Raw genomic sequence first — 13,477 nt, forward strand, 5'->3', positions numbered from 1 at the left:
AACTCAGCATTAGGGGCTTAATTGTATCCTCCCAAAATTTGTATATTTAACTCATAACCCCCAATACCTCAGGATGTGACTTTGGAAACAGGGTCTTTAAAGACGTAATTAAATTGAAATGAAATCATTAAGGTGGGCCCTGATCCAATATGACTAGGTGTCTTTATAAACAGAGATTAGGATACAGCACAGAAAGGAACACTGCATGAGTAGGAAGGTAGCTATCTACAAGCCCAGGGGAGAGACCTCAAAGGAAATCAATACTGCTAACACCCTGGTGTCAGATTGGTAGCCTCCAGAATGGTAAGAAAATAATTTTAAGCCACCCAGTCTGTGGTACTTTATAGGTAGCTTCAGCAAACTAATACAGCTGACTATGCAGGAGGAAGAGCTTCACTTTTAAGTAAGCTTATTTTAAATCACTTTCTGAAAACGTTAGCATTTCAACATTTTCTAAGGAAGTGGACATTCCTAAGTGACAGACAAATAAAGTACAATTGTCAAAGAGTGGTTCTCCACCAGGAATGGTTGACAGTGTCTGGAGATACTTCTGGTTGTCACAACTGGGGAAGAAGGGCCATGCTGCTGGCATCTAACGGACAAACTTAAGTGAAATAATCTCATAAAAGGACATACATGCATTTATTTGAAACTTTATTATATAAATTTTCATTTCTTTTAAAGATTACAAAACCTGTTCTGTGACAGGAATACAAGCAATATTGTTCCAGGATTATTCGTGGATACATCTGAAAGAGCTTAGATTATACATTAATAGTATGATTTGAAAACTTCCCAGATTAGACTCTTAAGTAAAACAATTTAAAATACTCAGTGATATTTAATCCTTTACAAGCATTTCATAATCATGGCAGCAGTGCCAAGCATCTGATGAGATTTAACCACCAATAAAAGGTACAATACATATAAACTCATGATATGGTGTCACGGGCTTCTGGCATGCCTTACTAGAGAGAAACTAGTATAAAGTAAAATCATATATAAGAGTAGAAAAATATTTGTGACTTTTTTCTTTTTTAAAAACTGTTTAAGTAGATACCCACCCCTTTCCCACCCATGGTCAAAAATGCAAAATAATTACATCCCTTAGGTGTATACCTTCCCTTTTGCTTAGGGTAAGAGTTAAGATAAATGTAATACAGGTATACAATCTTAAGAGTTAAAAACTCATCACCCATAATTATTAAGGATACTAAGGAATGGCAATACCTTGAAGCTTTTTTTTTTTAAATTAAAAAAGAAAGCCTTAGATGGTAAACTACACTTAGAGAAACGCAAACCAAAACCTTTGTCCTTATGCCCTTGCTTTATATTTTAAAGTTCTACTTTAAGTACGTGTTTGAAAAACTCAGTATACAGTTCACTCAGTACTACAGTGATAATAGGAGTAAAGATTTTCACTTCCATTAGATATTGAACTAATCTACTTAGAGAGGACTATTATAGCAACTCTCTTCTCACATACATTTACATACATTGTACTCAAATGGTATGTGCTCTAAAGAGGTTTTCTTGAGGTTTACACCTGTTTAGTCTCTAAATTTTCCTTTCCACTAATCTCTATTCAATGTCATATACTTTGCTAGTTGCTCTGGGAGAAGTCATGGACATTTAAACAGCTTATCATGCACTTCAAGGTTATATGGCAAAATAATGAGGAAAGTGCCTTTAGAGGTAGGAAGTAGGCTCTCATCCCAACCCTTGGTATGCCCTGTTATGAACAGTTAAAAGACTGGAATCAAAGTGGTAAATGTGAGACAGAGAGTAATACAAGGCTTAAGAAAATTAAGTTGACTTTGCTACTAGAATTCATTGAGAACACTCAGTCACATTGGAACCAGTTACAGGTCATTCGATCACACAGAATACAGCAGTGTCAAAAATATATAAAGCGCACTGTAGATACAAAATCTTCTTGGCCATCCATATTTAGTTATTATCATTCTGTAGACTCTTCACTAGAAAAAGTGGTTAAGCGTGGCTCTGCAGAACACCACAGTCCCAAGAAAGCAAATTAAAAAAAAAAACCAGCAAATTTCATTCCTTCATTAATTGGCCTCCACTAATGGTCACTTGGGGAGACCAGCAAAATGTAAGCAATCTGGAGGTGAAGAGAGGACTGTTTTCATTAATTGAAATAAAAATGCTGAGTTAAGTCAACTTATCTGTGAATTAAATAAGGCTCAAAGTATACATCCAGTTTGTTAGTCACATGGAAGTGGACCTTTCAGAAGGACAGAGCTCTAGGACTAGTTGGAACCCCCTGGTTTAAGAGCCAAGGTCAGCCATGGAACTCATCGTATTTGTTAATCACAGAAAGCAGACCTTTTCTGACCATTTACATTCCTGAGATATCTGTCCTAATGCCTTTGTAAATTTCAAATGCTCGATACCACCGTAAGAGAGAATTTTCTCTATAAAATATAGTCAAGCAACCTGAAAATTTTCAGCTCATGTATAAATGCCAGGAAGTTGAGAAAAATCACAGCCATGTTGAAATGTGGACTGTTGGCTTTTGTGGTGATGCACATTTGTGCTAAGCCCCCAAATCGTGAATGCTTTTCTGCTGTCACCTGAGGCTGGATGTACCCTAGTGCTTTTCCTACCCAACCCATTGTGCCCAATCATGAAGCCTTTCCTGGGCTGAGGGTACAAGGTACAGCTAACAGACTAGCCCCACTTCCCATGATGTTCTCTTGTCCCAACAGCAACCACTTCTTAAAAATAGATGGGAAAAGGTTGACCTAAACCAGCTCCTTGCAGCCCACTGTGTGTGAAATGCGGAATCTCTATTGCACACACACCACACCCTCTCCAGACACTCACCAAGTGACTTTTCCCACATCAGTCTCCAGCCTCACAGCATCCCAACTTTGTGCCTTGTAAAAATTATTCTATTTTTGGACTTTTGGGGTTGCTTGCAAATAAATGAATCTGTATCAGATCTGCTAAAGTGAAGAGTCTATTGTACTTAGAAAGAAGACATCTCTATGAATTAGTAACTGAAATTACTTACTTATACGAAAAGTTCAGAGGACAAAAAACTTACCGTAATTTAGCATCATCACTTGAAAGGGAGGATAGAAAACACATGGTATAGTGTAATCCAGATTTTCCAGTATGTGCTTGGTAATGTTAAATTCAACCAACCATTCTGGATATTATTTTGGATTATAAACTAAGAGGAGGTTTGTGAAAGTAGCCTGTTAATTTAGTTCCTTCTTTCATATTGAAATATCCTTCAGACTGAACTAAAACCTCCTGGGAGGTAACCAGCAGCACTAATGGGAAAGGGCCTCACTCCCACAATTGTAGGGCCCAAGAGAAACTGGACTTGAAGAAATTAATGGAAAGGTTATCCCAGCACAGGCACTACATTTAGAGCACATTGTTGGCCAAGTTTGTCTGCTCTAAGTCAAAGGCAATAGGAACACCAGAATCACAGATGAAATAAAGTATGAACTGCTTTTTAGGCAGAAGGCCTTCAGTTTTGTGAACATATAACCAGTTATTCTCCAATAAAACTGGCAGCTCTTCTAGGCAGAGAAGGCAAAGAAGGCATTCATGTACCAGCAGAGGACTGCCCCAAGAACTATAGTTTTTGAACAACTCAGCACATGGTCGTGTGGCAATATGAGGGGAAGGCAGCACGGTGTTATGAGGGAAGGAAACTGAATGGGAAGTTAAGGATTCTAGTCTTTGCTCTGGGTCTCAGGTTCTTTACATGCAATATGAGAAAGTTGGACTAGACAATTTATAAGGATTTACACATTTATTTCTGGTTTTAAAAGACTACGATTAGCAATACACCTAAACACTTATGGAAATAGTGTCAGTGTCAAAAATCTGAAAAGATCTATTTTCTGCCTAGAATTACATAAGTGACAAGAATTTGGGATGACTGTGGTTTGAAACATTTAATAGAGGAGAAAAAAAAACACACCTTTATTTCCAGGCAATGGAAAGCAGGTGTTAATCGTTAGTATCAATATACTCAAGAATATTTTAAAACTTTCTTCATCTAGATTTTCTGAAATCCTTTCTCTTATGTATTTTTTTTTATTTAGAAGATAAATTTATATTTGATTTCTAGGCAATAATCATTTTGTGTCACCTGGGCAAAAGGCATGATCACCTTTCTCTTTCTCTTGAATTACACAGAGAAGTTAAGGAATAACAAGTGGCTTCCAAGACATTTAGATAAACCATGCTTTCTTGGCTTTGTACTCTTAGGGGGGAAGATTTAAAGCTTCTGGCAGGAAAAGAGATTTCTGATGTAAATGGCTTAGTACATGACTAGGAAAGATCTGTTCAGGCACATTCTCAATGAGATAAGTTAAATCACCTTTTCCTTGCTCATATGTTTTTCGTATTACACACTGATGTATGCTAGGTAGCTTGGCAAAGATACAGGTAATAATGGATGTAGATGTTTCTTTAATGAAATTGTGGAAACTACCAAATTTGATGTAGATAATGAATAAGCAGACACAGTGTCCATTATGAAAACTGATCATTTCTGAAATTAAAGACAGCATTACATGAAACTAACACAATATTGTAAATCAACTATACTCCAATAAAAATTTTTAAAGAAAGAAAAGAAAGCATTATATGGCTATAAATCATCAGGAAGAATTCAGAAAACACTCAATGCTAAACATTCACTTAGTCTACCTCAGCTATGATTTAAGGTTAGAACAGATAATATTTGATCCAGAATGCTTTATTCCCTAGAATAAGAAAGTTTAAGTCCAAATTTCATAGAGAGGCCCATGGCCTTTATTACATTCAAATTAGTGTTTAATATAGAGTATCTTAATGGGATATAATTCATTATGATTTATCTTTTTCTTCCCCCCCCCAAAAAAGCATACTTTTCCTGTAGGTATACAAGAACAGGTATCCTGTTATTCATATGCCAAATTCTGCAATTTGATCTATTTCAATATGAAAAATCCAATGGGATTTCAATGACCTGTTGCTAAATTTTCCTTTGCCATCTCTTCACTATGCCTTTTAAAGGTCTTTGACGTATATTGGGAAAAACCCCAAATGTATGCCAAATTCTAAGTATGGAGATGATTTAAGATAAAAAATGAAAGAACTACTTCCTTAATTAAGGGAAAAAGACTAAGGATTTGCAAAGTATACGGACTAACTTCATAGGTGTACTCTTGATGTCTGTCATACCACACACACACACACACACACACACACACACACAGAGTAACTTTCTCTATCACAACAGCTCTCTAGGTTAGCCTGACAGAGCACCTGACTTTAAGAAACAAACAAACAAATGAACCAGTGAAACAGACATGGGGAAAGATATGTACATTTTGGAAGTATTACATTCAAAGGCTGTTCTACAATCTGGCCATTTTGAGGGCTGTCCAACAATACTGTTAATCCAGGTGAACTATTTAACCAGATTTCATAGTCAATTGATTAATAATAGATTCCAAGTTAAACAAGGCATGTATACGTTAAAGAAAGCAGTACAGAAATGTACTGTATATGAACTGTTTACAAAAACATACAAAATGTTGGATGGCACAAGGGATACAGTGCTAATAGAAACGGATTGTTTAAGCTAAGTGCTTAACATAAACTGTCCATCCCTATATCTAACGAAGAATATTTAAGGGACATGAAATATTTCCTATAAAAATAATGCTATGTGGTGTAGAGTACTTTATTCAGTGTATTTTTAGGTGGTATTCATGTGTTCATTATTATTCTTGTTGATTCAGTGAAGATATCTTCATCATGTTTCCATTTTCATTTCATCCGAAGCTCCAGGAAAATCTACCTTGCTAACAATCATTTAAAGCGAGAAGAGACAAAAGCGGGAGCAGCAGCAGGAGCAGCAGCATTATGGGTACCAGCTGGGACAGTGTGTGCTTGCAGGTGCCTCTCAGATATGTGCTACCTGTCACCAGAACTTGTGCTATCAACTTACACCATGGTACCAAATATCTCACTGAGGTCACTTCACAGGGCTGTAGAGGTGATTTTTTTAATACCTCTCCGCTGAGCAAGAGTAGAGCGGCCTACTGGTTCCAAAACTGGTGACTGATTACGGTTTAAAGCAGAGTATGTAGCTGCCATGGCACCCTGAAATCAGGAGAGAAAGGCCACAGATAATGACAGTAGGTAGTCACTTATACACAGAACATGAAATGAATTTTCCCCGGATAATTTCTTCACATGCAAATTTATATAGATTTTATTAGGCTCATAATGAAAATAACCACACTAGTCAAATCCTCTGATCTAACTAAAACTGAAGAGGCCAATGAGGGAGGTTGAAATTATGGATGAGAGAGGACAGGGGTGGGCTCATAACAACCAGTCCTTACTTTTCTCTGGACTATTCAATTGTTTTTTACCTCTGCAATCCTTTACCATGAGAGTCAGCAAGGAATGCTGTTTTGGAATTTGTGTTTTACCACTGCTGACAACCTCAAAGAGTCTGCTTTGCGTTGTGTGTAAGAAAGAAAAGTACAAAGAAAAGTCAGGAAGTCCACAAAGCTTATCTGATTAACAAACTCAGAAATCATTCCTAAACTAGTTTTAGGATGGTATTTTGGCATGCCTTGACTTTTTCTTTCTAAATCACCCACTGTATGAGAATCTCACCTGAGAAGTGGATGCATGTTAAGAGGCAGTGAAAGGGCAAGGTGCTGTGGTACACAGATGGCATCTCACACTCTCCCCTGGAGGGCATGCCCCAGTGAGCTGCTCACCTTGACCAGATGTGGTGCATCCTGTCTGTTGAGTTGGTATTGCGGCAGTTGGTCCCAGTGGACAATCCAAGGATGTCTGAGCACAAGGGCAGCGGTCAGTCTCTGGTGAGGGTCCACATGAAGCATCTTTGACACCAGGTCCTGAAGTGGGAGAAAGAATAAAACAAGCTTATTTGTTTTCCTATAGCACCTGATACTGTGTAGTATTCTTCCTTGGCTTCCATGACACTATTCTTTCCGAGTAGCAGACCTTTGGGTACAAAGCAATTTGGTCAATGTGACAATGTTTAAAAAAAAAAGTAAAAACTTAAGTCTTTGTTTTCTCCTCCCTGAGTTAACAGTAATTCTGGTGCATTGCAAAGGGTAAATTTACCACATTTTATGTATCTTTAAGGACTTTGGCTCTTTTTTCCCTCAGATATTCTGATTTCCTCTACAGTTTCGTTGGTTTATTTCTAAGTAACTTTCAGCTACTTAAGATTTCTTTTGTACTATTGATAAAACTGAAAAGCAGGATATAACTGTCTAATAACAGGAATTAATTGGAGTGTTCTAAATGCTCCCTCCAAAGATTACAGTTATTTTTATTTTTTTCTACTTCTCAATTTTGTGGGTATTCAGCATATTACATTATACTTATAATCACAAGTATTAACTGGACAAATTAGCAAAACTTATTAGTAATCATGTGGCATTCATAAAATAGGCTGTGCATTGGATGTACTTTTTTGCATTATTTGTATCTCATCCTCACCTGCCTTTCACTCAAAAAAAATCATAAAATGCAAGTGAATGAGAACCAAATTATAAAAATCATAGAGATAAGCTAGACTTGCTTTAACTTATTAAAAAACCAGGCAATGTATAAACTATGGTACTTTCTATGGTAACATTACTTGATATGCCTGACAACCAATTTTGACAAAGTTTGCAGTGGATCCCAATGGTTAAAAATTACTACTCCACAGTGACCTTGAAAAAAGAAAATCTGATCACTACAATGCTCATTATTTTTCAGCAGCTCCCCAGTAATTAGAGAAAATCCCCAATCCTGAGCATGACTGACAAAACCTTTCATAACTGCAGTTCATCAATGACCCTCTCACATGTACCTTGTACTTGTCACATCAAACTCCGTGCACCACCTTGGAGGTACTGTGCCATTCCCATGCCATCATGACCACGCATGGGCTGCACTCTCAGTCTGGGATGGACTACATCCTTCTGCTTCCCAAAACTGCCTGGCAAATCCCTTCAATGCTTCTCGAAAGCCTTCCATGAAATCTTTCTGATCAAACACCATCTGTGAACTTCTTTAGCACAGTAAGCAGAGCATTGCAAAAGCACATGTGACACTGAACTGTATGTTTCTGGCCATCTCACAACTAGACTGAGAGCTCTGTGAGATCAGGAATTCCATCTGAGTCCCAATTTTTATCCCTGGCACCTTCACTTATTAAGCACATTGTAGGTGCTCCATACATGAATTTAAAAAAAGTAAAAAGTACCAAGAAAAACGAATTATCTGGTTTAAGAAATTTTATTGTTAAACAAAGGGAAAAGCTAACATATCATTTTAAATACAGTTACAATACTAAATATTATCTACACAGATATTAAACTAGTCAACTGAGGCTTCATCCCAATGCCAAAATTATCTATATAAATTTCTGACCTACCTTATTTACTAATGCAATCATTTCAAGTCAAGCATCCACCTCTAAGAAAAAGGAGTGAGCACTTTTTACCAATATGTATCTTCCTAATCTCCTCTATGTTTTTCTTACTTTGAAATGGAAAACTTTGCTCTTCTTTTCAAACAGAATTTTCTTCAAATAAAGTGAAACTAGAGCAGAGTTAGAAGGCAAATCAATGCTATTCAGGGGATGGGAAGTCTGCTAGCAAGAAAGGCTTTTCAAATGGATTTCAAGTAGACACTATAAAACTAAACTACTATTTATTGTGAAAAAGATACACTCCTTTCTTCATAATATGGACCAAAAATAGAACATGGTACAGTTATTCTAGGGAACAAGGACTTTGGAATCAGCTGTTTCTTTTGAAGCACCTACTCATGCCTGGTGTGTAACTGTGGAGAAGTTCACACTAAAATTCTGGGCCTTGGTTTCCCACTGTGAAATGGTGACACTACTACCTATTCTATAGTGTTGTTAAGAGGATTAAGGGGGATAATTTAGGTAAAGTGCAGTGTGAGGCACAGAGGAAACACACAAATCATGAGGACCACTGTAAGTATTATTCATCATGTTCATTAGTAAGAAGTAGCATGAAATATATAGATAATAAGGCCAAACCAATATATTCTGGGAAAGAAACAACATAAGTGGTCAATTTTTGAGTCTGAGGTATCTGGTGACATCATTTCAATACTGCTTTATCAACAAGTTTCTAACTGATACTATTTTTTCTCACTAGGGATTATGAAAAATTATTTTCTCAAAAGTTTTAATAGGAAGCCATACTTACTTTTGCTGTGTCTGAAACAGAATTCCAGTAGCCACCACTGAGTGAGAATTTTCCACTGCCTATTCGAGCCAGTATTTCCTCTGGTGTATCATCAGGGCCATTTGCAAATGGAGTGTAACTAATTTATAACAGAATAAAATGCTAATGAATAAAGTTTCTTTTTTGGTTTGTAATTTTCATATTTATTTGCAATGTCCAGAAGTACTCTAAGTAGTTCATTTAATGTTGCTGCTGCTGCTAAGTCACTTCAGTCGTGTCCGACTCTGTGTGACCCCATAGACGGAAGCCCACCAGGCTCCCCCGTCCTTGGGATTCTCCAGGCAAGAACACTGGAGTGGGATGCCATTTCCTTCTCCAATGTGTGAAAGTGAAAAGTGAAAATGAAGTCGCTCAGTCGTGTCTGACCCATAGCGACCTCACGGACTGCAGCCTACCAGGCTCCTCCATCCATGGGATTTTCTAGGCAAGAGTACTGGAGTGGCTTGCCATTGCCTTCTCTTCATTTAATGTTACACCTCATTAAAATCTACTGAAGTAAAAATTAACAACAATATGAAGCTTCATAAAGTACCAGATCAAGGTACAGGTTATGAAATATTAATTTAGATTTAATACACAATAATATAATTAGGACATGACATACTATAGAATAAAATATTTAAAACAGTATATGTTTATGACAAAGAGTACAAAAAAGATATGGAAAAAATCAACTCATAAACTGAAGAACTTAATAATAGTACATTACAGAAAACAATAATACAGGTGTAACAGTGATACACACACATACACATAGAACTGTATTATTAAACAACAAGAGAAACTATGGAAAGAAAGTATTATAAGAGATTAAAAAATAAATCTAGATAATGTAACCAAAATATTGATGAATAAATGCTTACAACATACGGTACACACTCACCCAGTAAGCATTGTGTAGAGGAGGACACCAAGACTCCATATGTCACAAGCAGCGTCATAGCCTTGTCGTTTTAAAACCTAGAAAAAGTAAAAATCAGTATTAACACACTGTTGTGTATTATACAGATTTGGATAGGCTGTGAACTAAATTATGTCTCCTAAATCAACGCATACAAGAAAAACAGCATGATTAACAAATAAGGCAATATAATAATACTATTTCTAGAAACTTCTACTAATACTTAATATATATAAATTTAAATTTTGATATTCAGATTAATTTATCAAATGCTGCTGTGGCACACAGAGGACTATAAAAATAAACTGAAGGTAAATTTATTATTTAAATGTATTTATATTTTGTAAGGGGCTGCAAAAATAATTAACAAAACAAAATATAACAGTATAAATGGTATAGGGCAAAATTGTACTTTTATATATATACTCAAGATTTAATCATCACTATTATCAGGCATAAACTGTGACAAATACAAAACAACTGCTTTCTGTAAGAAAATCAGAATCTTGCAAAGGAAATAAACATATATGTAGTTAATTCAACATGATAAGTTTTCTAACAAAACTATGTTTTAAGGATATGGGTATAAAGATGAAGAAGCAATTCACTCTTGATAAGGGGGAGAGGGAAGGCTCGGAGGCAGCCTGCTTGTATTGGGCCGATAAGGAAGAATTCAGGAGGCAAAATCAAGAGGTGGGAGAGAGCAGGGGCAAGAGAGCAGAGCCTGCTTAGCGACATGTCTAAGTTCAGTGTGGCTAGATTTCCATAGGGGATTCTATAGAAAGACTGAAGCGGTCTTTTAAAGGTTTTTAAATTATTTATCTGGCCACACCACGTGGCTTCTGGGATCTTAGTTCCCCAACCAGGGATCGAACCTGGGCCCCAACAGTGAAAACACCAAGTCCTAACTACTGGAACACCAGGAAATTCCCTGAAGAGCTTTTTATAAATATCTTATTAAGGAATCTAGGTGTTTTACTTTTCCCTGCAGGCAATCAGATGTCACTGAAGCATTAAAGAGGAAAATAAAATAAGTGGATGTGTATACCAGAAAGATAACTCAAGGTATAGAGATAATGCTGGCAAGAAGAGAGAATGGACACAAGGCCACCTCATTGGAGGCAATTTGCAGCAAACTAAGTGAAAGGCTGTGAGGATCTGTACTAAAACAAGACACAAAGAGGAAAGAAAAGACATAAAGATAAAATGGGAAGGACTCAGTAAAGATTGGATATACAGGGTAAGGGAAAAAAGGTCTAAAATATTTAGGAATCAGAAAGGAAAGGATCTGGTGATCCACTGAATGTGGAGAAATGATATAAGAGGAGGATTTTGGGAAGAGTTAAGAGGTCAGTCTAAGGACAGTTTGATCATAGAAGATTTCCTGAAGGTGAATTTAGAGGCAGAATCTGAAGCAAAAATCATTCCAATGTGCCAAGGCATAAAAGCTACATGGTGATTCCAAGAAGCAGACTGCTTATATGAAGTAGGAAACAATCATGAGGAAAAATGAGATGGCTGGATTAGGGGGTCATGCTTGGACACCAGTGTGTGTCAGAGGCTGTGGATATGTCAACAAATAAAGGAAAAACCCTGTCCCTCATGAGTTCTAGCATCACTGGGAGAACTGAATCAAATAATCTTAAAAAACTTTTTTTTTTTCCTATCTAAAAAGTAAAGTTTGGAAAACAGAGGGGGGAATCCAAATCTATAATCTAACTTGTCTAATGTTATCAACTATTATCATTTTCGTGAAATATCTAGCACATAGTAAAGCACAAACTTTGTAGCTGGGTTGCTTGGGCTCAAATCTAGATCTGACCTCAGGCAAATGGCATCACCCCTCACTGTGCACCTTGTTTCCTGTAAAATGCAAATAAAAGTACTCACCTCACATAGTTATAATGAGAACAAATTATTATACCCAAATTAAAGCTGTGAGGATGAAATCTGTTAACATATGTGCCTGACATGCAAGCCTTATATTAGGATTAACTATTATTTTTTATTATCTTGCTTCTAGTTATAATTTTTTACATAGTGATAATCCAAAGTCAAGAAATTTTGAGGACAAAGCAGTGGATTTTAGAGATGCTATAATGGGGAACTGCAATTTCTTAGGAAAAGAAGGAACCTGATCAAAGCAGTGCTTGAGGAAAACTTCAGCAGCTTTGCAACATCTTTTTGGACTGATCAGACAAAAGGGAACGCCATGCACTGAGGCTGTGGCAGTCACCTGAGGGTGTAGTGAAGGAAGCAGGGGCTAGGAAGGTAGGTCTGTGAACAGAAGAAGCCCAAACTGGTTGTAGGGGATAACAGAGATGCTAACTGGCAACAAAGCTAAAGACAAGAAAAGACCATGATGTTTTAGCTTTAGAAATACAGGAAGATGGTGACAAAAATCAGGAAATTTGAAGAGTATCAGGAAAGAATTTTCCAGGCAAGAATACTGGAGTAGGATGCCATCTCCTTCTCCAGGGGATCTTCCCAACTCAGGGATCAAACTCAGGTCTCCTGCATTGCAGGCAGACCTTTCATCATCTGAGCAACCAGGGAAGATGGGCAAAACAAGCAAATGAGTCTTTAAATATACTGAAATATTGCAAGCAAATTCTTTCACAATTACCTCTGGTGCAACAAAATTTGCCGTATAACAAGGAGTCATGAGAAGACCATTTTCTGCTCTTAGCTGTTTAGCAAAGCCAAAATCACAAATGCGAATAGATTCTGGATTGCCAGATTCATCCACATAAAGAATGTTGCTAGGTTTCAAGTCTCTGTGAACAACCTAATTGAAATACAAATTAAAGAGGTTCATTAACAATATGTCTCTATTATGGAAAATTATTTATCACAAACTTAACAAGATGATTGGTAGTGACCTTCACATTATTCGAACAGTATAAAATACCGATAGTGTAAGTATAACTCTCTCACACAGAACTGTGGCAAGGAAAGGAGGAAGAACAGTATTTATCTCCCCTGCCCACTTTGTCCAATTAAGTGGATTAATGAAAAATGCAAATAGCAGTAGTATCTGTCTCCAACCAACAAATATTAATTGAATATCTATCATGTACCAGGGTATTACACAAGGAGCTGCAGATACTCTGATGAACAAGACCTGTGAGATCCTTGCCTTTACATGCCAGGAGCTTACCCAGTAGTAAGGGAAGTAGAGAATAAATATGTGAGTGATGGGGCACAACTAGGGAGGGTCAGGAAGGGTCTCTAGAGGTAACAACTGATTTAAGATCTGAAGAACTGAAAGTAGAAG

General features: G+C 36.9%; 1 protein-coding gene across 9 annotated transcripts in view; it reads right to left on the reverse strand.

Annotated features, from left to right (window-relative positions):
• Positions 1–623: 623 nt before the first annotated feature.
• Positions 624–13,477, reverse strand: part of RPS6KA3 (ribosomal protein S6 kinase A3) — a 161,437-nt gene continuing 148,583 nt past the window's right edge. For all 9 annotated transcript variants that reach the window (XM_088833883.1, XM_088833884.1, XM_088833877.1 and 6 more), the window contains 5 exons: positions 12,827–12,988; positions 10,183–10,259; positions 9,261–9,378; positions 6,774–6,914; positions 624–6,141 (listed from right to left, as the gene is read on the reverse strand). In XM_088833883.1, the coding sequence (XP_088690009.1) occupies positions 6,019–6,141; positions 6,774–6,914; positions 9,261–9,378; positions 10,183–10,259; positions 12,827–12,988 (621 nt within the window). In that variant the 3' untranslated portion in view covers positions 624–6,018. The remainder of the gene's footprint in view (positions 6,142–6,773; positions 6,915–9,260; positions 9,379–10,182; positions 10,260–12,826; positions 12,989–13,477) is intronic.

This window comes from Moschus berezovskii, chromosome X, assembly GCF_049115385.1.
Source record: "Moschus berezovskii isolate FMDL1 chromosome X, NW_MosBer_1.0, whole genome shotgun sequence".
NCBI lineage: Eukaryota > Metazoa > Chordata > Mammalia > Artiodactyla > Moschidae > Moschus > Moschus berezovskii.